Here is a 26,655-nt window from a genome sequence, read left to right on the forward strand (position 1 = left end):
AAAGACCCTTAATTAGCATATATAACAGTTTTTATGTAAAAAAGTAATGAAGTATACAAGAATTTCCGTCTTTGGATGATAGATTCCCTTTAACCCCCTAAAGACCGGGTGATTTTTTGTTTTTGTGCTTGTTTTTTTCCTGTGCTTCCAAGAGCCATATCTTTTTTTTTTATTTCCAGTCCACATAGCCAGATGACAGCTTGTTTTTTTTTTGGGAGTTTTCAATGACACCATTAATTTTAAATATTCAATGTACTGGAGAACGGAAAAAAAATCCAAATGTAATGAAACTGTGAAAACAAAAATTCAATTCTATCACTTTTTGGGGGGCTTCTTTTTGCAGAGTTTATTCGATGATAAAAATTACTCTGAATCATGATTCTCCAGGTATGTGCAATTACAGTCAGACCAAACTTGATGGTGAATGAAAAAATGTAATTCTGCAGTGTTTTATTTTTCTGTTTACAGCACTAACCAATCGAGTTAATTTTGATAGATCCAAATTTTATGGATGCAGCAATACCAAATATGTTTATTTTAACCCCTTAATGACAGGGCCAAATTTTTTTAATTTGACATGTGTCACTTTATGTAGTAATTACTCTGGTATGCTTCAACATATCCCATTGATTGAGACTTTTTTCATGACATTATACTTTAAGATAATGGTAAATTTAGGTCGGTATGTTTGATGTTTATTTATAAAAATATCAGAAATAGGACAAATTTAAAAAAAAATTGCAATTTTCAAAACTTTGAATGATTATCCCATTAATTCAGACAGTCATACCACACAAAAACATTAATAAATAACATTTCTCTAATCTCTGCTTTACATCAGCACCATTGTTAAAATGCGGTTTTATTTTGTTAACATTTTAGAAGGTTTAAAAATGTAGCAGTAATTTTGCATTTTTTTCAAGGAAATTTACAAAACTTATTTATTTTTTTTAGGGACCTTGTCAGTTTTGAAATGACTTAGGTGGTCCTATATATTGGAAATCCCCAAAAGTGATACCATTTTAAATACAGCGCCCCTCATTCAAAATGGCTTTCAGGTAGTTTAGTTTATTAACCCCTCAGGTACTTTTCAGTAATTAATGCAAAGTGACATGACAGGAATGAAAAAATGTATTTTTACCACCTAAAATGTTTCTAGCTTCTGAACAGGCCCGCTATAGCCTGCAGACTTTAAGCCCGTTATTTGGCTATGAACTGTCATGGCAAACATCAGGACCACATGATCAAGATCTCAGGGTGCCGATGGGGTTAAAAAGGGAGCCCCCACAGTCTGTTAACCATCTAGATGCTGTAGTCACTATTGCCAGCAGCACTTAAGGGGTTAAAAGACCATGGCCAGTGCCAACACTGATCATGGCTGATGCAGCAAGTTGCCAGCTATAGTGTACAGCTGACAGCTGCTGGATTGTCACACGTCAGAGGATGCTAGTCTCTTATATCGCAGGTCAGTTTTAAGATGTATTGGCAGTCATTAAGGGATTAATACATTTTTAATGGGGGAAAAGGAGGGCAACTTGAAATTTTATATATTTGTTTTTCTTATTTCTAAAAACATGTTTTTTTCACCTTTATATTTTAGTTCCCTTAGGGGACTTGAACGTACAGTATTTCAGTATATAGTGAAAATCTCAGTCTCCTATGGAGCTCAGTCTGTGGCTGAGCTTCACAGGAGTACCAAAATGGCAGAGAACGTAGCCTCCTGGGTGCCCCCGGCTGCCATGGTAACCCATCGTGCCCCGTTACTATGTTGTGGGAAGCGGATGGAAGTAGGTGCACACGAGCACTGGCATGCATTCATTTAAACACCACTGTCAGTGATTAATGGTGACATTTAAATGGTTGACAGCTGCGACTGGAGCTCAACTCCAGTCATGGCTGTAAAAGACAGGTGCTGACTATGTAACATAGCTGGCATCAACCACTTGTGGAAAGAGCTCTGCTCCTGAACCCTCTCCACACACAGGAACAGGCCAATTATAACAGTTTAAAGCAGAAGTTTACATACACTATATAAAAAGACACACATGTATGTTTTTCTCAATATCTGACATGAAATCAGAATAAACCTTTCCCGTTTTAGGTCAACTAGGATTACCATAAGTTTTAATATTTGCCAAATGCCAGAATAATGAGAGAGAATGTTTTAAGGCATTTTTATTACTTACTGCAAAGTCAAAAGTTTACATACACCAAGATTACTATGCCTTTAAACAATTCTGGACTGCCCATATGATGATGTCATGTGTTTGGAAGCTTCTGATAGTTTTTTTTTTACAACATCTGAGTTAGACACACACCTGTGGATGTGTTTTAATGCACACTTGAAACACGCTGCTTCTTTGTGCATCATCATGGGAAAGTCTAAAGAAATCAGCCAAAACATCTGGAAGAGAATTGTGTACTTGTACAAGTCTGGCTCATGCTTGGGTACAATTTCAAGATTCCTGAAGGTGCCTCGTTCATCAATACAAATAATTAATTATACACAAGTACAAACAAGATGAGAATGTCCAGCCATCATACCGCTCAGGAAGGAGACGGGTTCTGTGTCCCAGAGATGAACATGCTTTGGTCTGACATGTGCATATCAACCCAAGGACAAAAGCAAGAGACCTTGTGAAGATGATGGCTGAAGCTGGTATGATTGTGTCAATATCCACAGTGAAACAAGTACTGTATCAACATGGGCTGAAAGACCACTCTGCCAGGAAGAAGCCATTACGCCAAAAAAAACATAAAGCCAGATTAATGTTTGCAAATGCACACAGGAACAAAGACCTTGATTTTTGGAGACATGTCCTGTGGTCTGACCTTCGTTATGTTTGGAGGAAAAAGGGAGAAGCTTGGAAGCCTAAAAACACCATCCCAACTGTGAAACACGAGGGTAACAGCATCATGTTGTGGGGTTGTTTTGCTCCAGGAGGACCTGGTGCCCTTCACAAAATAGATAGCATCATGAGAAAAGAAGAATATGTGGCAATATTGAAGCAGCATCTCAAGACATCAGCCAGAAAGTTAAACCTTGGGTGGAAATGGGTCTTCCAAATGGACAATGACTTGATGCATACTGCCAAAATGGTAACAAAGTGGCTCAAGGCTAACAAAGTCAATGTTTTGGAGTGGCCATCACAAAGCTCTGATCTCAATCCAATTGAAAATTTATGGGCAAAGCTGAAAAGGCAGGTGCGAGCAAGGCGACCTATAAGTCTTGATCAGTTACACCAGTTTTGTCAAGAGGAATGGGCCCAAATTGCAACCAACTATTGTGAGAAACTTGTGGAAGGATATCCCAAACGTTCACCCAAGTCATTCAGTTTAAGGGAAATAGTACCAAATCCTAATGAAATGTATGCAAACTTTGCGTATGTGTCTTTTTATATAGTGTATGTAAACTTTTGGTTTCAACTGTACATGTATGTGTTTTTACATAAATGAGTTAAAGCCAAGTTTGAGGATTATTTGAAGTGCATCCATTACAAAACCCTCCTCAAAAACTGATATACCTGGAAAATTCTTCCTATCAATTTCTATTGTAAATCTATTTTGCTGTTCAATTGAGGATTTTTTGAGCATTTTTTTCCTAAAAAGGTATTGAAAAAAGTTGGTAAAAAAAAGAGCATATTATTTCTTTGAAATAGACCCCACTGAAATCTGTTCCAAATGGCAAAAAAAAATTCAGAAATAAAATGCAAATCTTCAGAAATAACAAAAAAACCATGAGCAACTTCTGAAGAAGAAGGTTCTGTTTAAAAAACGTCAAATTTGTCTACCATGTGAACATGGTTCACAATAGTTTGTGACTCTTGAGGATTCATACTACCATTGACAGATTACCACTTCCATTTTCACACTAGCTGTAGAAGGGCTCCTTCAGACATCTGTGATCAAGCGGTCCGATCTCGGATCACAGCGCCGTGCACCTCCCAACCTTGAGAGGGAAAGCCTCATAGAAATATATGAGCCTATGACGCTTGGGTCAAGAAACGCATAGCCAGTCTGTGCATTGCGTTCAGAGATTGGCCCGATGATCACCGACATGTGAAGGAATCCTAAGACTGAACTGATCTCAGTCATCAACACAGTCATCGTGAATGCCGTTTCAGTCTACTCCGTGGTTTAATGAAGGAGAAGTTGGTGTCAGTATTTTTCTTTAAACCCTATGGGGCTCCCATTTACATTCCAGTTAGTAGACTGTATATTATTTCATTGGAAGAAAAATGCTGATGACAATGCAACTGAGAGCCTTATAAAATTATTTCAACTAGTGCCTTGATGGCTGTAACATGTGACACATGAAACTGGTTTTACGAGTCATATCTGATCTTAGGACATGTTTGCAAACATATAGACAGAAGCATTTTTTCTTCCTGCATTAGGCAGCATAATTTGTGTACTGCGCACAAATCTTAGGTGTAGCACACTCACCGCTGTCTCGTCTTTCTTTAACTAATGGGAGGAGACAAGGCGAATGTTGCACATGGGAATCTGAATACTGACAGTGTCTCACCGTACAAACAGCAGAATAAATAATGCATCACTAATTACATGTTCTTAATTTCACTGGAGTAATGACACAGCGAACTTGTCAAAGAAACTTAATGTTCACTTCTTGTCATCCGAGTACCTCAATTATCTTTCCTTCTTCGAGTTTGAAGTAATAACACAGCAACACCCCATACATAAAGTGACATCAAGATGTTATTGAAGGGGTTTCCTAATATCAAGGAAGTTTGCTACTAGCCTTGTAGTTAAAAACAAAGAGTTCCTATATTGGGAGGAAACTTTGAAATACCACAAAATTGTCAAAAATGTAGATGCTCTTAGACGGTACAAGTTTTCCATGTGGAGATTCAGAAGGTGTAGGAAATCGTACAGGCAATGCTTCCTGAGAAACCTTATGAAAATGAACTTCTCCAGAGTGATGAAAACTAGTGCCACCTATCCTTGGGTAGCTACCTATAGGTGGCACTAGACCATTTTCTTACTATTGTACAGGGAGAGAATATAGAGTAAAGCTTATTGAAAATGTTAAGAGACGATTCACTCTAAAGACGAAAGAACAATAAACCAAAATTTCATTTACCAAACTAATGACCTATTGGGGTCACAAAATAATTCCTTGGTTTCAAAGCGTACTCTACTACAATATTCTGCTTACCGTCCATGTGGCAGATTTGGCTGTACTGGACTGCTGAAATGAGACATCAAAGCTGTGGGGTCCTGGGTAATCAGTGTTTGAAGGAATGGCTGGCGAAGGAGACAAGGCATCAAAGGTGGAGCTTGGCTGAGCGTATGGCGATGGTGTTGTCACGCTGTTCTGTGCATGCTCATTGGTGTAAGGGCTGGTGGAAGAGGAACCATTCTGTATCTGCTGTTCCATACTGTTCAGCAGCCCCAAGTTTGTGTACTGTGGCTAAAAAAGAACAAAAAAAATTTCATGAGGCAACCGGAATAAGAAATATCGTTTTTGGCTTATACAAGTTTAATATTTCTATTGTTGCAACAGTCATACAAGGATATTACCATTTCTGTTGTTTATATGGCCAACATCACCTGAACAACAACAAAAAAATCATCGGTTTCTGTACAGAACTATATGGAATTAAATAGATGTCTCCATATACGGTGATAAAAATGGTGTGAAAAGTGCCTTGTATTGGAAGCAAGTCACATCTGGGAACCAAGTGGAACTTGTGAACACTGTTGTATGGCCCATGTATTTGAGCTTTCTATGATGCATTAGAAAAAAAAAACTACACTGAAATATTCTTCAGTATTACTTTAATGCAATATATTAAAAGAAATGTAAGCTTTGCTAAAAGCCAAGAGGGTCAGTGGTTGGTTGGTTGCCATTTCAGGATAATATATTTTATAGGAACCAGTCTGACTGCTTAAATATTAAACACAAACATGTAAGCTGTAATTAATATAGGACTTTCAAAAGAAACAACTGAAAGGCAGATTTGAAGATCAGTGTTTCAAAAGTGCAGAATGGGACACTCCCTAGTGCCTGACTGATCTCAAAAAAGAAGATTAAATGGAAAACTGAAGCATGTCAAGCTGATAAAACACCTTACACGCGAACATTAAAATACAAGCATACATACGATATACACAAGATATAGAATATTATTCTTAATAATATACACATCTTTTTTTTTTTTTTCAACATTTTTATTTGATTTTTCAAAACAAATACATAACATACATATAATCTGGTACATAGAGAGGTAAGAGTGCCCGTACGCAGACTGGTTCTATAACAACTCTATTCACATATTTAATTGGTATAACAGATAATAATATACACATCTTAATCGTTGAATTCAGCTAGCCATGCAGTCTACCTTAACATACATTTGTGAAAGAATGGGTCATACTAAAGAGCTCACTGCATGTGTTTGGTACTGTAATAAGCTGTCAGTCATAAATCTGTTGGTGAAATTTCTTCCCTCCTATTTTACGATCAATTGTAAGTGGAATTGTTGAAAAGTGGAAGGGCTTGGGAACCTCAGCAACTCAGCCACAAAAAGGCAGACCACGTAAAGTTTCTGATTGTGGACGCTAAGTGCTGAAGCAAATAGAGTATACAAGTCATCAAAGTAGAGTCAATAACTGTAAAATTCTAAACTTCATCTGGCATTTAACGCAGCACAAAAACTATGCCCTACCAAGACCTTTATGGCATGGGTTAACATCACCAAGACGTTGCATACAATCCTTACATCACCAAGCACAATGTTAAGTGTTGAATTGAGTGGAGTAAAGCAAACCACCACTGGACTCTGACAGTGGAACTGTGTTCTATAAAGTGATGAATCACTATCTGGAAGATTGATGCAGAAGTCTGATTTTGGTGAATACCAAGAGAAAGTTAGCTGCCTGACTGCATTGTAGCAACTATAATGTTTGGTGAAGGGACAATGCTATGGAGCACTTTTGAGCGATTGGCCTAGGACCGTTAGTATCTTGAAACTTTAATATTTCCTTTTACTGGAACTAAGATATTTTGTACTTCTACTGTCCTCATGTTGTGCTTTTAAATGTAGCACAGTGTATAAATCACCGCCTTTGGGGAATTTGAGTAGGAGTACTCATCTTTGAAACATCAAATATCTCTAAGATGGTGACTAAGAACAATCTGTTGCTTAATGGGAAGTGTGAATAAGCAAGCAAAAGAAATGAGTCAACCTTTACAAAATGTGTCCATTGTGGTGTTCAACTCCAACTACCTAACTAATCTGTTGTACGTCATACAAAGATTTTGAAGCTCAAAAAGAATCAGTCTGGAATGGCTAATTTAGGTGGAGGTCTTTTATCTATTTTAAAGGGGTTTTACCATTTCAAAGTAATAACTTCATATTACATCTAATGACATGCTATTATCGGTGGGGATCTGGCCTATCGAACCCCAAACCAATCCTAAGAATAACAAAATTGCAGTGCAGAGACCCTTATTTTCCCTGCAAAGTGTTCCCCTATCCACCTGCAGTGCAGGGAATGATTGCAGAGTCCCACCTACTTGAATGGAGAATCACTGCTGATCCCTAAACAGCCAGGGTTGATACTGTGCAAAGAAAAACAGCGGCGTGGATGCAATGCCAATCCATTCAGTCAGGATTTGTGGAGAAGTGATTGATCAAGGTCTGATCTATCATAACATTGATAGATTATAAGATTTGAAAACCTTTAAAGGGAATCGGTCACCAGGCTTTTGTTACCTCAGACCAGAATAATGTAGAAAAGAGACCCTGATTACAACGATCTATCACTTAGTTTACTGTGTGCAGCAGCAGTCACACAGAGTACTTAGATGTACAATGCAGCAGAACTGAGAAAGCTAACCCCGCCCACACCAGACTATGTACATTGTCTATAGACAGTGAGCTGCTTATCACAGGAGGGGGCGGAGTCAGTTTTGGCATGAGACCGCTAGTCAGTGCAATGAGAATGTCCTAGTGATTTAACCTTCACTGTAATTAAACAACATCACACAGCCTAATAAGTGACACAGCGCTTGATTCAAACTTTTAACCCCTGCCTTATGCTGTCCTCAGATTACATAGCAAAAACCTGCTGACAGATTCCAATTAATGAAGAGTTGTAAATATTTACATACATGGATCATCAACAGATAATGCATTTACAAAGCCAGGGCTGCCATATCAATAAAACAAGAATAATTTCCTGGGTTTTCATCACTACATCACAGCAGAAGGAAAACCCATGAAGAAATTCTCAGACTTAAAAGCCACCACTACGGAGGAATTCTGGAGATTGAGTTTCAGAGGGTTTGCAGCAGGCGAGGTGAAATGCCTATATCCCAGACAAGTGTGATGCCCAGAGAGAGGAGGCCAGCATCAGACGCTCTCACATTGCTCAGCTAACAAAAGAAATGTCAACAAGACAGACAAGTATTGGGGGCAGGAAGTGTAAAAACCCAAAGTCTAAACCAGGTGAAAAGCTGAACAAATTCAAGAGCAAAGATCTCATGACAGAATAAACAACTGTCTGGGTCTCACTAACCCTTAAGCTGCTGGTGGGATGGCCACGTTAGTAGGAAAAGTATCATTTATACCGCCTTAACAGAATGATTGCTCAAACACCTATTATTCCACTTTTGGACCATTTCATATAGCTAATATTTCGTTTAAAAAAAATGTGTCACCGGTAACTCAAAGAATTGTAATTGAATATGGGCTGACAAATAAGGACAGGTAAAAGGATATCGAGGAACCTTGTTCTCCAAGAATCGATGGAGACTGCAGGGAGCTTAATATAAGCTTTTTACAAAGGGACTCGTCCATTATATATCTCAATACAACATGTAGATAAAAGAGAAAATGATATTTTTTGATGTCCATCTGGTCATAGTAACTTTAGCAGATGTAATTAGGGATGTGGCTACTCCGCAGTAAACTAGTCCTGGTCAGCAAACCTAGAATAAGTGCACTTGCGTATTAGAGATTGAGGTCTTCCATACTTTGAATATAATTCGTCCCTATTTTAATCTGAACCTGAAAAATTTGTAACTAAAAAGGTCTCCAGGAATACTGAACCTTGCTTTCAATTGTGGGACATTACTTCTCCTTGACTGCCCTCAGGGCAGGTATTTATAGGGCAAAGCCTAGACTGTCAATTGTACATTCTTTGTCAAAAAAAGTTCCTGCAGGGCACAACTGAAAGTTTACATTTCAAGAACCCTGTTACTAGTATTCTCCTTTAAGAAGGGTCAAGCTTCTCAGATACATACTGCTAGAATGCTTCAGCAACCTGTCTTGTATCTATAGCCATTGATGAGCAATCGTAGGAAATGTAATATAGGTTAATATTTATCCATATTATTGTGAAGGAATAACACCTACTAGGACAGGATACAGTTCTTGGTCTTTTAGCAAAAAGGATTGTGATTTTATTTTTTTTTTTATAAAACAATCACTTTGTATGGAGTATAAGTAAAAGGCACAAGTTGCCAAAGATCACAAATGTACCATCGTCTAGGAGAGTTATTATATTGCAGTGAAGCATCATGAGCAAATAGACTGCAGGAGATGGAAGGGAAGGGAGATGAAAGGGTTTTAGGCATCCTCCCACCTGAAGCCAGGTTTCACAAGAGTTTCCCAGAACTATGCAGATAATAAGAAGGAAGCACTCTTAAAGCATCAGCTCAATTCACCCATAGCCACCCACCCACAAGCGGAACCCCCACTATGATCTGCTCTAACAAACCTTAAAGCCAGCTTGGCCAGATGATCAACACCACCATGAACTGGTAGTGATTGAACAAATGACAGGATGGGATAATAATCGTCTGATCGAAAACTGAGGTTCAAAAGACCTTGTGATGCCTTTAAAAAATACAAATACCATTGGAGATAGTGTGAATTGGGCTCTGATCATACATGTCACCCATTGGCTATAATGATGTCAATTTAACAGATATGTCTTGTAAGTCTTATGATATCCACATTCACATATCATGGAATGTATGCCAGTCATCCATAGGTACCACGTGGTACCCATTAGTCTTTTACTGAACTATAGTCTACTTCACCATTTCATAACTTTTTTTCATATACTGACATTTAGCAGTCAGATGGTGTCCAATAGGACATTTTTTGGTCTTCTGATTAATAGACCCTTATGGTACCCCATGAAGTGTGATGATCATAGGATTCTATAGCAGTAAACTACAGTAGCTATTTGAGGGCTTTTCTATCCTTAAAGAGCTTCCCTCAGTTTAAGGTTTTTTACATAAAACAGTAAACACATGAAAATAAGCAACTTTGTAATATATCTAAATCTGCTTCTCTCTCCTCCTGGACGGATCTTTTACTCTCATTTAATGGGTAAAATCTATTTAATTGAAGACAGTTTCCCATAACTGAGAACTGACAATTGGTGTTTTTACAATGGAGGGAGGAGATGGAGAACTTTATAAGCACCAACTGTCATCTCCTCTCTCAGAAATGGGAAATTGTTTCCACTGAAAACAGATTTTACCTGTAAACTGGGAATGTGGAGAATAAAAGTCCAGGAGAAGAAAGATGCAGGTTTCTCTGATAATATATTAAAGTTTCTCATTTTCATGTGTATTACTGATTTATCAGAAAAATAAATAAAACTGACGATCACTAACTTTAGCCCCTATGAATAGCTAGAAAATGTTTAATTGCATAAAAACATAAAACACAGATCATATTGTAATGCAAACACTATGTCAGGTAGGGGTTGGTCAAGTGACACAAGTCCAGAGTAGTTGTCACTTCCCGCCTTCCAAGTGTCCTGGAAAGCCCACCTATATTACAGAGCATCGAAAATCTTCAGCTCAATGGTTATTTTTTATTTTGTAATGATTTGGGATTACAGGATTTTTCTTCTCATCATGTTCTTTTCTTTTCTCCATGTTTAAAGTTCACAATGCTGTGCAATTTGTGGCGGAAATAGATAGAAGAGGGCTCCGATACAGAACAGTGTAAGGATCTTTTGCCATCCAATAGTTCATCGTTATGCATAATTCCATCTGTTGTGGAGGCAGAAGTGGGCCCCTTTCCCCTTAGGCCCCTGTGGCTGCACCAATGATATGTCCATCCCTGTGTGCAATGCATCATGGGATCTCAGTGACAATACAGCTACATAAACCAACCAAGTCCCAGTAAATGCTATAGATTTAGCGCTATCTTTTCTACATGTTTGGATCAGATTCAGCCATTATGACAGTCTGTCTACAGAGAAAAACTAAACTGCTGTCTGTTTCCAAGGACAACCAGGATAATTTTGAAAGCAAATATGTGTAAGAATAGACATGAAATAGCGCAAAAAACCTGAATCAGAATAAAATCCAGATTCAATTCGAAAATTGTAAAATGAAATCAGAAATAGTATAACAAAATGTAAACAATTTTTCAAACAATTTATGTAGATTTTCACTGAGAAAATGGCACTTTCTTTAAAAAAAATTGCCATAGCTTCATCTATCTGGTGTCTGTTTATCAAATTCCCTTCATTATAGAAGCATGCACACATGTTCCTGGATTCTATTTCGGATGGCTGATTCCTTTGAAAAATCAAATAAGAACATACGTACCCACATGGTGGCAGCTCAGAATGCATAAGGGTATGTTTGAATTACCATATCTTCCATGTTTTCCAGTGGCTGGAGATGGAAACAAGATGGGGGTGGAGGGAAGCATGACAGACTGAATTCCTTTCCTCCCAGCCCCCTGGACAGTATTACTACCTTAATCCCCCAGTCTTAGTCCCTGCTTCCTCTCACCTTTTAAAACTGATCCATTATAAACCACTCATTGACTTAGATTTCGCCAATGGATTTCATTCAAGAAGTTTAGAAAGATTTCAAAATGAGTCTACAACACCCGTGTTTCTGATATTCAGAACGTTCTGAACCGGCAAAATAGTAAGTTTATGACAATGGGAAGAAGACGACTGGAAAATTGCATCATGTAAACATATTATAAGGAAGACCTTAAACTTTGTTACTTCACGGGTCTTTTTGCACTTTTAGAGACATTAAGACAAATGTGTAGCAAAAAAGTTTTCTAAACTACAGATTAAGAAACTTAGACCAAAGATCAAATCTACTTTGCATGTTAAAAAGTACATTGGCTGTCATTTACAACAACTTGTCTTAAGAACACTAGTGTAATAGACCATTACTGTGTTATCACAAATCATGCACAATTATCTTCTTGAAGATATAAAAAGTAACAAAAATAATAAGAACCAACTACTGGAACTGAAGATATTGTATTCATATCATTATGGGTAATTAATAATTATTTTGATTAACGTTCTTAAGAAAGTCGTTGTTTTAGTGAATGCCGCTAACTCTAGACAACTGATGAGCTGAACAGATTGTCTTACCCTAAATGGCGATTGTCTGTACATCATGAACACATTCCTATACTGGAAATGTGCCCGACATTATGAAAGCTTGTCATACAGAGCTGACCAATTTCATCCAAATTTTAGAAAAGGAGAGTTGTTAATTGTTGGTTTCTCGCCTTGCCAATAAACCTTAGGTAAATAATCTTTCTGCATTCAACACCTCATTAGACCCGAATGCAATCCTTCTCAGAGCAGTCCTTAGATCACCATGAACAACGACATCTCTGTTTCCACCTGCTTCTAAAACAAACACCATCACCGCTAACAATTCACACAGAAATCTTTGGAAAATTTCCAGAGTCATAAACTTCTACTCAAAAAAAGTCTTTTGAAAACTTGTAATCAAACCATATGTACTTAAACCGAAGAAAGGGTCACTTTTTATCCTGTAACAATAACTAGCTAATCATTCCAACTGCGCTGCATAGTCCTCGCGGCACAATACACATTTTCTCTTCTTGCACAATGCCATGTAATTCTGGCCATAGAAATGAGTGGCACCAGCTGCACTTTCACAGTTATATGCTGGAATGTCACATCAGGATCTCAAGATGTTCCTGGATACAGCGAAGTTATTTCATCAAGTAGTCACAATACACATAAAACAAACGTATATTTTCCAATGTGCATTCTCATTTACAGTAAAGTAGGGCTCTACAAACACTAATTATATATTATATACACACATCTTGTAAAGCCATTCCTTTAGTGTAGAAATTGCATCAAACTTTAGTTTTGCATACTTGCAAGCAAATGGAGATACAAATTGTATATATGTGTGTGATTGGATAAAAAAAAAAAATATATAATTTTTTTTATCATATCTATATCTATCTATCTATACACACACAGATATACAAGCTTACGTACAAAACGCAAAAATAATATTAATAGTCTGAATATTAGAGTGATACATTACCTCACTATACTGAGCCTGGGCATTATTTTCCAGGTACAACATCTTTGCTGTGAGGTTAATCAGAGATGCTGTCCTTTCTTCAGGCTCCAAGATCTTTGTACACCCCCCTGAATGGCCCAAAGCAGGTATAACTTTTGCAAGAAGACACCAAGAATAATGAGGTTTCTCTCTCCCACTGTCTGTCACATCATTTATTTAAACCTCTGTTTATATATACACCTGGATTCAGGAGCAGAGAGGTGGAGTCTTCTCCTCATACCTGTCCAATCTGTCAGAAGTTCCACCTTGGTCCCAGATCAGCCTCTCCCACCTCACTAGGTAGTTAAAATTCCATAAAAACTCTTCACAAAAGAGACAGACAAAAGGGATGTGGGGGCCATGTACACATGCAACTGGTGGCAATTTGGGGACACAAAAACATTGTCACTAAGAAAGCTCTGCGATACAAGGCAGATGTTGCCCAACTCTCACTTCAGCTCTACACCATCTTACACAGACTCAGCAGGATACAATATTTTAGCTTTTCAAGTCTGTACTAAAATGTACTTTGAAATAAATTATAATGCACAAACAAATATGAAGTGTTCATCATTTTTTTTTTAATAGTTTCCATATAATGCTCCATTTTCTGTGTGGTGGAATTTCAGGGGAATTGAACACTCGCTGGTAGATGCCCCTGCAAATTACATTAATTGGGGTCTGAACAGTGGGATGTTTAGTGAGCAGCTGATTTTTGCAGACCACTTTTAAGGATTGCCCATTTCTAAACAATGTATATAGTATTTAGGCATCACAGATTACTCGATTAGGTCTTTAGTATTTTACAGCTACCAGTAATCTGCTAATAGCAGCTACAACAATTCCTTTCCTAACTTGTAGCATGTATTTATTTTTCAGAGTGAAAAGAGAAGTTTACGCGGTCAGTCTCTGTTCACACTGATGATAGAACATGACGGCCTCCACTTTTCAAGTCACTGTGGTTTGTGGTTACACAGGTAGCATCCTGCAATGGATCCAGTACTACGTTGTGGTTTGACTCCAAGGTTCTCTGACCTCGGAGTCAATATAATCAAAGATATTGTTCATATGACAAAAAAAGCTGAACATTTATTAAAACAAGACGACAATGAAGAAAGCATCAAAATCCAACTGATGATTTGGGGGAAATACTGGACACATTTGTTATCACCAATGTTAGCCGGGCTGCCTTTGTAGAGATTAAGAATGTGTGTATTCAGAACAAAACACTAGTATAATAAAAACAAATAATTTTTTTTCCACATCATAGAGGTTGAGACTCCTACATAACGCCCAAAGCAAATTCAAAAGCCAAAATGTTTGTCATCTTTTTATTAAACAACTCATTTATTACAATATATAAAAGAGGTGTATATTGTGGCCAACAAAAAAGAACAAAAGTTGTTGCTTATTAAAGTAGACTGTTGCATTGAATATATCTACAAAAGATGCAAAGAATAACAAAATTAAACATAGCGTCCTGTCATATACTGCAAAAATGGGCAGATGGAATCAATGAGAGGCGGAGAAGTGCCCTTCTCATAAATATGACTCTTATGGTTTTTGAATGGTCCATAAAACTCTACACTCATACCCTAGGTGTTTCAAGCAGAAACAGCTTCAGGAAAAACTTCTCTTTTGTGGAGTTATTTTTTTCTTGATAAGTTCATTGCAGCCTTTTGATTCAATAGAGCCTGCTTAGTTTGCAGTTATTTGGCTCATGATCCAATTTTAAGATGTTACATGCACTCTTTTTCTACAAGACATTTTTAAAACCTCTTTACAAATAAACAAAAAAAAAATATCTTTAACAATTTAGAATTAGAAAAGTGAATTTCCCATGAAAATGAAAAAGGAGGAGATTACCAAAGACTTTGAGGATGATTTTGATGAGTATCCACAAAAAAAAAAACCCTAAAAAAAATGTTATGAGTATGCACACAGACTTTTTTTTTTGAGGTTGTTAAAAACAAGTTTTTTTGTGAAATCCCAAATGTCTGAATGAAGCCCAAGTTGTAATGAAAGTTATAGTTTTCTAGAATCAGAAATTGTAAAATAAAGATGTTACATAAGAGGAAAGTTTAATTCCTTGTATTTAAAAGAGATTTATTCAATTTCCTAAAAATAATGCACTCCTGGTAAGTGATCTAAAATATCCACAAAAGATAGCATTTTCATTATTTTACAGAAATTCTCTTTTCAGCATAAATAACTGATATATTCAGTTCAAAAATGAATAATACAGTGCAGATTATGGGGCTAATTATGAATGAAGTAATACAAAAAGGGCAAACAACTACTACAACAGCTGAAACTAATTTAAAAAAAAATCAAAAGGAAATATGCAATAGTTGTCCATGCTTTTCATCACATTTTCAATGTAATAATTAAATAAGACAAATTTTATTTCTTCCCTTGCCATGTTCATTGAGACTTCCTATTAGTTTATAACTGAGCCTTACTAACTATTGCAAACCAGAACCTTAGGGAAGGTAAAAAACAACCAGTTATTAATTTATGACCTCCATTTATAATCCTGACTGAGGAGTCTTCTAGGCACTAAAGACTGTCTACAGTGTCTGGGTCAACTCTCACCAAGGGTATCACGAGTAAAGATAGGACTGGTAGTTGATTTACTTTACTTTTCTTGGTTGTTCTAGATTTTCTCCTAGAAGTAGACCTGGTACCCTAACCCTAGTATTTCTCCAGGGCTCTTCAAGAATCATTTAGATCACTTGAGTAAAGGAAACCTAAGGGAATAGGTGACTAATGTAAACATTCATACGTGGTTAAAATTGTTGGTACCCCTCATTTAATGAAAGAAAAACCCACAATGGTAACAGAAATAACTTGAATCTGACAAAAGTAATAATAAATTAAAAATCTATGAATTGCTTTTCAACCCTGTTTTCACTGAATTTTTAAAAAAATTAAACTCATGAAATAGGCCTGGACAGAAATGATGGTAAATAATGAAAATAATGTCACTAAAGGGACATGTTAAATCAAGTTGTGTCCACTAATTAGCATCACAGGTGTCTACAATCTTGTAATCAGTCGGTGGGCCTGTATATAGGGCTACAGATACTCACTGTGCTGTTTGGTGACATGGTGTGCACCACACTCAACATGGACCAGAGGAAGCAAAAGAAAGTTGTCTAAGGAGATTAGAAATAAAATTATAGACAAACATGTTAAAGGTAAAGGTTATAAGGCCATCTCCAAGCAGCTTGATGTTCCTGTGACTACAGTTGCACATATTATTCAGAAATGTAAGATCCATGGGACTGTAGCCAACCTCCCTGCACGTGGCCGCAGAAGGAAAATTGATGACAAATCAAAGAGGGATAACACGAATGGTAACAAAACAGCCCAGGAAAACTTCTAAAGAGATTAAAAGGTGAACTTCAAGCTCAAGGAACATCAGTGTCAGATCGCACCAGCCGTTTTTGTTTGATCCAAAGTGGACTTCATGGGAGACGACCAAGGAGAACACCATTGTTGAAAAAAAATCATAAAAAAGCCAGACTGGAATTTGCCAAACTACATGTTGACAAGCCTCAAAGCTTCTGGGAGAATGTCCAATGGACAGATGAGACAAAAATGGAAGTTTTTGGCAAGGCACATCAGCTCCATGTTCACAGATGAAAAAATGAAGCATATCAAGAAAAGAACACTGTCCCTACTGTGAAACATAGAGGAGGCTCTGTTATGTTCTGAGGCTGCATCTGGCACAGGGTGTCTTGAATCTGTGCAGGGTACAATGAAATCTCAAGACTATCAAGGGATTCTAGAGAGATATGTGCTGCCCACTGTCAGAAAGCTTGGTCTCAGTCACAGGTCATGGGTCTTGCAACAGGATAATGACCCAAAACACACAGCTAAAAACACCCAAGAATGGCTAAGAGGAAAACATTGGACTATTCTGAAGTGGCCTTCTATGAGCCCTGACCTAAATCCTATTGAGCATCTTTGGAAAGAGCTGAAACATGCCGTCTGGAAAAGGCAACCTTCAAACACGAGACAACTGGAGCAGTTTGCTCATGAGGAGTGGGCCAAAATACCTGTCGAGAGGTGCAGAAGTCTCATTGACAGTTACAGGAATCGTTTGATTGCAGTGATTGCCTCAAAAGGTTGTTTAACAAAATATTAAGTTAAGAGTACCATCATTTCTGTCCAAGCCTATTTCATGAGCTTAATTTTTTTTAAATTCTGTGGAAGCAGAGTTGAAAAGCAATGTCTGACCTTCATTTGTTCATTTTCATAGATATTTAATTTATTACTTTTGTCAGATTCAAGTTATTTCTGTGACCATTGTGAGTTTTTCGCTTTCATTAAACGAGGGGTACCCACAATTTTGACCACGTGTGTAAGTGCATTCTATGACTGGAGACATTGTCATCAGACAGAGTTGTCGGGTCCATTTCTCTTCTGTAACTGTGTCTCCCTAACTATGTCTGCCCTATTGTGGGTCCTACCATGCCTTTAGTCTCTGCTGCTATCCTTGTCAGTGACCTTTGATTGTCCCCGGTGGTTCAGATTTTCTGACCTCAGACTGTCTCCTGACTACTGTTATAGACCATCTTTGTTCAGTCATCAACAAGATCCAATACAAGCAGTAGTATTCTAGAACAGAGAGCCAGCATGTTCTTTATTGTCATGCGTTGTGTGTCATCGATAGATACCATCAGATAATTAAAAGCTCTTACCTACTCATCTACAGTATATGTACTGTTATAATAAATGCTTACCTATAGGAATAAGTTCAACCCTAAAGCACCTATACAAGTTAAGTAAAAGTTGTTGGAAGCCACAGATTTTTTGCAGGGCCAACCAACCATTTAATGTGTAGATCATGCAGTTGAAGCCTAGAGGGGACTAGTTATCATGAAAAGGCCGTCCAATCTGCAGGCCTCATGTTATACAGTGGGGTAGCGGAGCAGATGATATATAGCTTTGTGAGAAAAGATTCAGTATGACCAGTCCTTTCATCATTTAAACTTCTGCTCTCTCTGAGATTTTTGGTCCAGTGGACTGAGTTATATCTTTATGCACACTCATACGAGCAAAGCTGTCAGTCACTGATAGGACCACCAACTGGACCAAAAAAATCACAGAAGGAGCAGAAGCTTAAATAATTAAGAACACTGTTATATTAAACTGCTCAGCTCCCCTTACTCTATAACATGGTGTCTGCAGATTACACTGCATTGTCATGGTGACAGGTTACCTTTAACCCCTTCCCGACATGCGCCGTATATATACACGGTGCTGCATTCCCACAAAGCGCTACATATTATATATGCACACACACATATATATATATATATATATATATATATATATATATATATATATATATATATATATATATATATATATATATATATATATACACACATAGTTATATGACAAAGTTTGGGCACCCCTATTAATCTTAAGCTTAATGTTTTATAAAAATTGGTGTTTTTGCAACAGCTATTTCAGTTTGATATATGTAATAACTGTTGGACACAGTAATGTTTCTGCCTTGAAATGAGGTTTATTGTACTAACAGAAAATGTGCAATCTGCATTCAAACAAAATTTGACAGGTGCATAAGTATGGACACCCTTATCATTTTCTTGTTTTAAATACTCCTATCTACTTTTTACTGACTTACTAAAGCACTTTTTATGGTTTTGTAACCTCATTGAGCTTTGAACTTCAGAGCCAGGTGTATGCAATCATGAGAAAAGCTACTTAAAGTGGCCACTTGCAAGTTGTTCTCCTGTTTGAATCTCCTCTGAAGAGTGGCATCATGGGCTCCTCAAAACAACTGTCAAATGATCTGAAAACAAAGATTATTCAACATAGTTGTTCAGGGGAAGGATACAAAAAGCTGTCTCAGAGATTTAACCTGTCAGTTTCCACTGTGATGAACATAGTAAGGAAATGGAAGAACACAGGGACAGTTCTTGTTAAGGTCAGAAGTGGCAGGCCAAGAAAAACATCAGAAAGGCAGAGAAGAAGAATTGTGAGATCAGTCAAGGACAATACTCAGACCACCTCCAGAAAACTGCAGCATCAACTTGCTGCAGATGGTGTCACTGTGCATCGGTCAACTATACAATGCACTTTGCACAAGGAGAAGCTGTATGGGAGAGTGATGCAAAAGAAGCAGTTTCTGCAAGCACGCCACAAACAGAGTCGGCTGAGGTATGCAAAAGCACATTTGGAGAAGCCAATTTCTTTTTGGAAGAAGGTCCTGTGGACTGATGAAACCAAGATTGAGTTGTTTGGTCATACAAAAAGGCGTTATGCATGGCGGCAAAAAACACAGCATTCCAAGAAAAACACTTGCTACCCACAGTAAAATTTGGTGGAGGTTCCATCATGCTTTGGGGCTGTGAGGCCAATGCCGGCACCGGGAATCTTGTTAAAGTTGAGGGACGCATGGATTTCACTCAGTATTGGCAGATTCTTGACAATAATGTTCAAGAATCAGTGACAAAGTTGAAGTTACGCAGGGGATGGATCTTTCAGCAAGACAATGATCCAAAACACCGCTCCAAATCTACTCAGGCATTCATGCAGAGGAACAATTACAATGTTCTGGAATGACCATCACAGTCCCCAGACCTGAATATCATTGAACATCTGTGGGATCATTTGAAGAGGGCTGTCCATGCTCGGCGACCATCAAGCTTAACTGAACTGGAATTGTTTTGTAAAGAGGAATGGTCAAAAATATCTTCATCCAGGATCCAGGAAATCATTAAAAGCTACAGGAAGCGACTAGAGGCTGTTATTTTTGCAAAAGGAGGATCTACTAAATATTGTCACTTTTCAAGTGAGGTGCCCATACTTATGCACCTGTCAAATTTTGTTTGAATGCAGACTGCACATTTTCTGTTAGTACAATAATCCTCATTTCAAGGCAGAAACATTACTGTGTCCAACAGTTATTACATAAATCAAACTGAAATAGCTGTTGCAGAAACACCAATTTTTATAAAACATTAAGCTTAAGATTAATAGGGGTGCCCAAACTTTTACATATAACTATATATATATAAATATATAAATATATATATATATATATATATATATATATATATATATATATATATATATATATATATATATATATATATATATATATATATATATATATATATATATCTCTCTCTCTCTATCTCCATGATCACACAGGCCATCGCTGAGCACTGCCGCGATCGAGTGCTAGCTGTGTGTGAGAGCTGACACCCCACAGCAACACCCACGATCAGTGCTAGCACTGATGGCGAATGTTTAACCCCTGTGATGCCGTTGTCTATAGTGACTGTGACATTGCAGAGAGAGTGGGCTCCCTTTGTGCTTCCACTAGCACAACGCGATGCGATCGCGTTGTGCGTCTACATGGTGACCCCCAGTCCCAAGATGGCCACGGGGTCCTTCAGGGAAGGTGGCTAGTGATGAGCGAGCACTAAAATGCTTGGGTACTCGTTGTTCAAGTCGAGAAAATTGGAATACTCGGGTGCTCGGTCCAAGTAACGAGCCCAATGTAAGTCTATGGGAAACTCGAGCATTTTTCCGGCGGCTCCCCCCGGCGGTCTGCAGAGGGCCTAAAAATTGCCCAAATCGATGGGAATAGTATTCAAATGATATGGGAACAGCATGGGGAAGACCCATGGAAGCATTTCTGACTCCCAGGTCAATGCTGTCAACAATATTGTCAGAGGTATTCCGCTACTTTTACGGACTCACAATAAAACATACAAAAGCGAAACCAAAATGGATTTTCCTGGGAAATATGTTAAGGAACATTCTTTCCAGGGTAATGACTTGTATATAAGGCAAAATAAATGTACAAAAACAAAAATGCTCCTCCGCACCTTTGGCCATGTTCACACGTAGCATTTTTGCACTTTTGAATTGCTTTCAACCAAGACAAATGCATTCACCAGGAAATGTCATTTTAACACTTCACAACCTTATCTGGCCATGTGGTGTGTGACACATCATTAGACACATCCAGCTTCATTTATGATGGAGGGACTCCAAAAGTCACAAAGCCTATTTTTATAAGGCCATCAGGTGGCCCTTACTATTCTTGAAGGGCCAGCAGTCAGCCCTCGCTATGCCGGCTATGCTTTGTTGTTTCCATTATTAACGAGTGGGTCTCTTATACTGATATTTCGTATGCAGTGACTGCAAGGGCTGCCAAAAATTTGGACGCAACCCAATACCCCTTTGAAGAGACAGAGGAGGGTCTCAGTAAAAAAAAGTTCCCATTATTAAGGAGCGGGTCTCCTATAGTGGTAATACCCGTGCTGTGACTGCAAGGGCTGCCAAAATTTTGGAAAAAACTCCACTAAAAATTTAAAGACACATACAGCTGGGCCACAGTAACGAGTACATCATGTTCCCATTAGAAAGGAGAGAGTCTGCTATACAGTTAAAGGGTATGCAGCGAGTCCAAAGGCTGCCAAAATTTAGGAAAAACCCTACTAACAATTTAAAGACACAGAGGTGGGCCTCAGTAACGACATATTCCCAGTATTAGGATGTGGGTCTCCCATACTATTTGCCTATGCAGTGAAGCAACTGCTGCCAAAAATTTGGAGGAACTCCAATGCCCCTTGCAAGAGACAGATATGTTGATATGGTATATATGGTGGTGGAGGATGAGGATGAGGAGAAGGAGGGGGACAACAGCAAATAGACAAAATCAAGAAGCGTATACCCATGTGTGGGTGTGAAGACACAGGTGCATGGGAATAGAGTTAGACCTCCAAAAAAAAAAAAAAGACACTGTATTTGAGTTTATGTTACTCTGCTATCATTCGGTGGTGTTGAGAAGTCTGGCCCAATCCGGCCCTTGTTCATTTTTATAAGAGTCAGCATTTTCAGTTGACAGGCGGATGAGCTTATCGGTTATAATTCCACCAGTGGCACTAAAAACCAGCTCTGACAAAACGCTAGCAGCAGGCCAGAACCTCCAAGGCGCAGAGAGCCAGTTCATGCCACGTGTCCAGCTTGGATACCCAATAATTATAAGGCACAGAGGTATCACGGAGGACATTGGTACGGTCGGCAAGGTACTCCCTTACCATCTTCCGCAACTTTTCCCTCCTTGGGAGAGTACCCTGCAGATCAGGGCTTCAGGGCTTGTGCGATGGGAGGGTCTGAGGAAACTGTCCCAGAACTTTGACAGTGTTCCTCTGCCTCTGCTGGATTGCATTTGTGTCTCTCGCCTGTACTCCTTGGTTGTCCAACGAACTGTGACCTCTGCCGCCAGCGTTTTCAGATGGGAATTTTTTTAATAATTCCACAACAAGGGCCTTCTCGTACTGTCCTATTTTATTAGGCCTGTCCTGCACAGGAATAAGAGACAGAAAGTTCTCCTTGTAGCATGGGTATAGAAGAGTCAACAACCAATAATGACTGTCACCCAAAATTTGGACAACGCGAGGGTCTCTGGAAAGGCAGCGTAACAAACTCAGCCATGTGTGCCAAACTGTAAAGAGGCAAGACTTCAGTGTCCTCACCAAGAGGATGACTGACCATGCTCTCCTCCTCATCCTCTCTGTTCTCAGGCCATCCACGTTGAACAGACGGTATGACAGCTCTGCAGGTAGAACCATCTATAGAGCAGGAAACTAGCTCCTGTTCTTTCCTCTCCTCTTCCTCATTGTCACCCAATCCACATTGGACTGAGATGAGGCTGGGCTGTGTGGAATCATCCTGTATGGTTCCTTGCACCATCTCATCATGCTCCGCCTGCAATGCATCCTCTTTGATTGTGAGCAGAGAGCGTTTCAGAAGACAGAGAAGCAGGATGGTGATGCTAATTATGGCGTCATTGCCGCTCACCATCTTGGTGGAGTCTTCAAAGTTTTGGAGGATGGTACAGATGTCTGACATCCATGTCCACTCCTGAGGTTTTGTGTGTGGAGTCTGACCTGAATACCGACAGCCTTGTTGATACTGGCAGTCAACAACTGCCCTCTTCTGCTCACAAATCCTTCCAAACATCTGCAATGTAGAGTTACAACGCGTGGGGACATCGCAGATCAGTCGGTGAGCTGGAAGCTGCAAACGCTGCTGAAGCACGACAAGGGCGGCGGAAGCTGTAGCTGACTTTCTAAAATGGGCACACAGGCGGTGTACTTTGACAAGCAGATCTGTCAGATCCAGGTAGGTTTTGAGAAACTGCTGAACCACGAGGTTAAGCACATGGGCCAGGCATGGTACGTGTGTGATCTCGCCTCGCCTCAGAGCCGCCACCAGGTTCCAGCCATTGTCACACACGACCATGCCTGGCTGTAGGGTCAGCAGTGTCAGCCACAGATCTGCCTGCTTTTTCAGAGCTGTCCACAACTCTTCAGAATTGTGCGGTTTGTCACCTAAGCATATTAGCTTCAGCACAGCCTGTTGCCGCTTGGCCGAGGCAGTGCTGCAGTGCTTCCAGCTTGCGACTGATGTGGTCATTTCGGAGATGGAGGCTGAAGAGGAGGAGGTGCAGGAGCTGTAGAATGTGGGGGCAACCCTGATTGACCCAGGGCCCGCAATCCTCTGTGTCAGGAGGACGTGTTCCGTCCCAAGGTCCGACTGGGTCCCGGCTTCCACTATATTAACCCAGTGTGCCATCAGCGAGATGTACCATCCCTGCCCACAAGCACTTGTCCATGAGTCTGTGGTTAGGTGGACTTTGCCAGTAACTGCGTTGTTGAGGGCACGTCTAATATTGTGGGACATGTGCTCGTGTAATGCAGGGACGGCACACCGGGAGAAAAAAGTGGCAGCTGGGGACCGAGGGACAGCCGCCGCCATCAGGTTGTGGAAAGCTTCCGTTTCCACAAACCTAAAAGGCAACATTTCGAGCACAAGCATTCGCAAAATGTGTGATTTTAGTAGTGTGGCCTGTGGGTCGTTAGCAGTGTATTTGCGCTTGCGTTCCAAGGACTGGGGTAGGGACAGCTGAACGAGGCACTGGGACAAGAATGTGGACATGCTTGCTGATGGTGCTAGTTGAGAGTGTTCAATGACAGGTGCAGGGCGGGAGGAATCTTGGCATGCGCCATGGGCAGGGGATTGGCGTGCACACACACACACACACACACACAACAGTGGAACAAGCAGTGGTGTCACCCGCAGACACTGTTTCTGGACCCTGGGGTTCGGCCCACTCAGTCGGGTGCTTTGCTGCCATGTGCCTTATCATTCTGGTGATGGTCAGGCTGCTAGTTTTGTTACCCCTGCTGATGCTGGCCTGGCAAGTGGTGCAAATGGCCTTTTTGGGGCTATCTGGACAGTCTTTAAAAAATAACCAGACTCGGGAAGACCTAACAGTTGTACTGGCAACTTCTGTCATGCTGGTGTTACGAGGAACGCTTTCCTGCCTTGTTTCTGCGCCCACCACGCTGCTTTTTCCTGCCTGTTGTGGTGCTACGCCTCCCTTCCCTTGTGTGCTGCTGTCCTCGCTCTGTATGTCGCCCTGCCAGGTTGGGTCAGTTACTATATCATCCACCACCTCGTCTTCCACTTCCGCACCCTGGTCCTCTGCTCGACTTTCCGGCAATTGTGTCTCATGATCATCATTATCCACCTCTTGCGACACTAATTGCACTTTCCCACCGTTGCCTTCGTGTGACCGTGGCAGCTCAAATATTTTGGTATTGCTACACGCGTTCTCCTCTTGACTCGCTTGAAGCTGGCCAGGCGAGAGGCCCGAATCTACAAATGTAAAAGTGAACAGCTCTTCTGAGTGTCTAAGTGTGGGATCACTCGTCTCCGGGCACTCGGCATGGTGGGAGGAAGGAGGATCAGCGTGAGGAATATGTGGTTCAGACTCATGGCTAATGAGACTAAACCATGTGCAAGACAGGGTTGTGGTGGTGGCCAACTGACTGGAAGCATTATCTGCTATCCAAGCAACAACCTTTTCACACTGCTCTGGCTTCGAATCGTTGTGTTTTGAGACCCCCTACTAATAGGGACAGGAAGGTAGTTCAACATGATGTGGGTGTTTGTTGTGCTACCTCAGCAGGCACAATTTCAGCTTACCCACGGCTTTGGCCTCTGTGTGCACCATCACGTCCACTTCCCCTTCCCTTGCCACGCGCCTTGCCCATTTTAAATGGAGGGTAATATTTGGCACGCTCAAAAAAAATGCCACAATTATTATCGCAGTAATATGGGATCACGTCTGATGACCACAGTTTTAGCCAGTGGCCTTGTAGCATAGTATTGGTCAGCAACCAAGTGTGAGTAGGTTCAACAACACAACTGGCTGACTTTAAATGGAGTATATTTGGCGCGCTCCACAAAATGTCTATATTACCACCGCAGTAATATGGGATTAGATCTGATGATGGAAAATTTTCTCTGCTTCCACAATACAGCAATGCGAATAAAATCAAAAAAATCTGGCTGTATTCTAACATGCAAATGGAGCAGTAAAATGGTGTACTGTATTGCTTTTTAAGCAAATAATCAGGATTAAGATAAAAAAAAAAAATTTGCCCTGATATCTAGGGCTATGGATATCTGTAACAGCAGCAGACAGAACGTGCAATGGACCCTTTTGTGCTGTATACAGTGTTCACAAACTCAGCCTGCCTAACTCCTGCCATCACCAGTAATATATGCAGCTGGATTAGTCCTCAGAAGGACTGTTCGTTCAGATGGATATATATCTTGCTGTGGAAAACCTATACCTAACTATTAAACCGCAAATTCTGTCCCTCACTCAGTAGCACCTCTCCCTACTCTGCCTGTTTCTGGGGTAGACTGACAAGCAAAGGGTCAGCAGGTCTTTTATAGACCTGATGACGCTATGCGACCAGCCAATCACCGTAATGCCACAACCAACATGGCTATGGCATTACAGTGAGTGGCAAGCAATCCCTGCATGTTAATTGGCTGTCTAAAGAGTGCCAAACGTTCCGGGGCGGGGACCCGAGCTCCCGCCCAAGCATCCCGGAAATACTCGTCGAGCAGTGAAATGCTCGGGCGAGTACCGAGCAGTGGGTGAGCACGCTCACTCATCATTAAATGAACCAAAAAAAAACTGCTTAGGAGGCCTAAAACTGAACAGTTTAATGTCACTGGTCATACACCATGGAAAGCACAGCAACAAAACACAAGGTAGATATACTGCATCAGCAAGGTCTCTCCATGGCAAAGATGTTAATGCAGACTGGAGGTTTTAAGATGTGCAATGTCTTTTTGAAGAAGCACTAAGAAATGGACAACGTTGAGGACCATATATGCGATAGACATAGTAAAGACTCTTCATGCTC

General features: G+C 39.8%; 1 protein-coding gene across 10 annotated transcripts in view; it reads right to left on the minus strand.

Moving 5' to 3' along the window:
• TP63 (tumor protein p63) overlaps positions 1-26,655 on the minus strand; it is a 343,415-nt gene that overhangs the window by 50,125 nt on the left and 266,635 nt on the right. For 5 of the 10 annotated variants that reach the window (XM_073675180.1, XM_073675177.1, XM_073675179.1 and 2 more), the window contains exons 1-2: positions 13,349-13,560; positions 5,180-5,434 (exon numbers count right to left, since the gene is read on the minus strand). In XM_073675180.1, coding sequence (XP_073531281.1) covers positions 5,180-5,434; positions 13,349-13,390 — 297 coding nt within the window. In that variant the 5' untranslated portion in view covers positions 13,391-13,560. Of the gene's footprint in view, positions 1-5,179; positions 5,435-13,348; positions 13,561-26,655 lie in introns of those variants that run through there. The other 5 variants (XM_073675174.1, XM_073675172.1, XM_073675173.1 and 2 more) reach the window with 1 other exon arrangement.

Source organism: Phyllobates terribilis, unplaced genomic scaffold (assembly GCF_046119375.1).
Source record: "Phyllobates terribilis strain yellow unplaced genomic scaffold, ASM4611937v1 Scaffold_3__8_contigs__length_932513732, whole genome shotgun sequence".
Lineage (NCBI taxonomy): Eukaryota > Metazoa > Chordata > Amphibia > Anura > Dendrobatidae > Phyllobates > Phyllobates terribilis.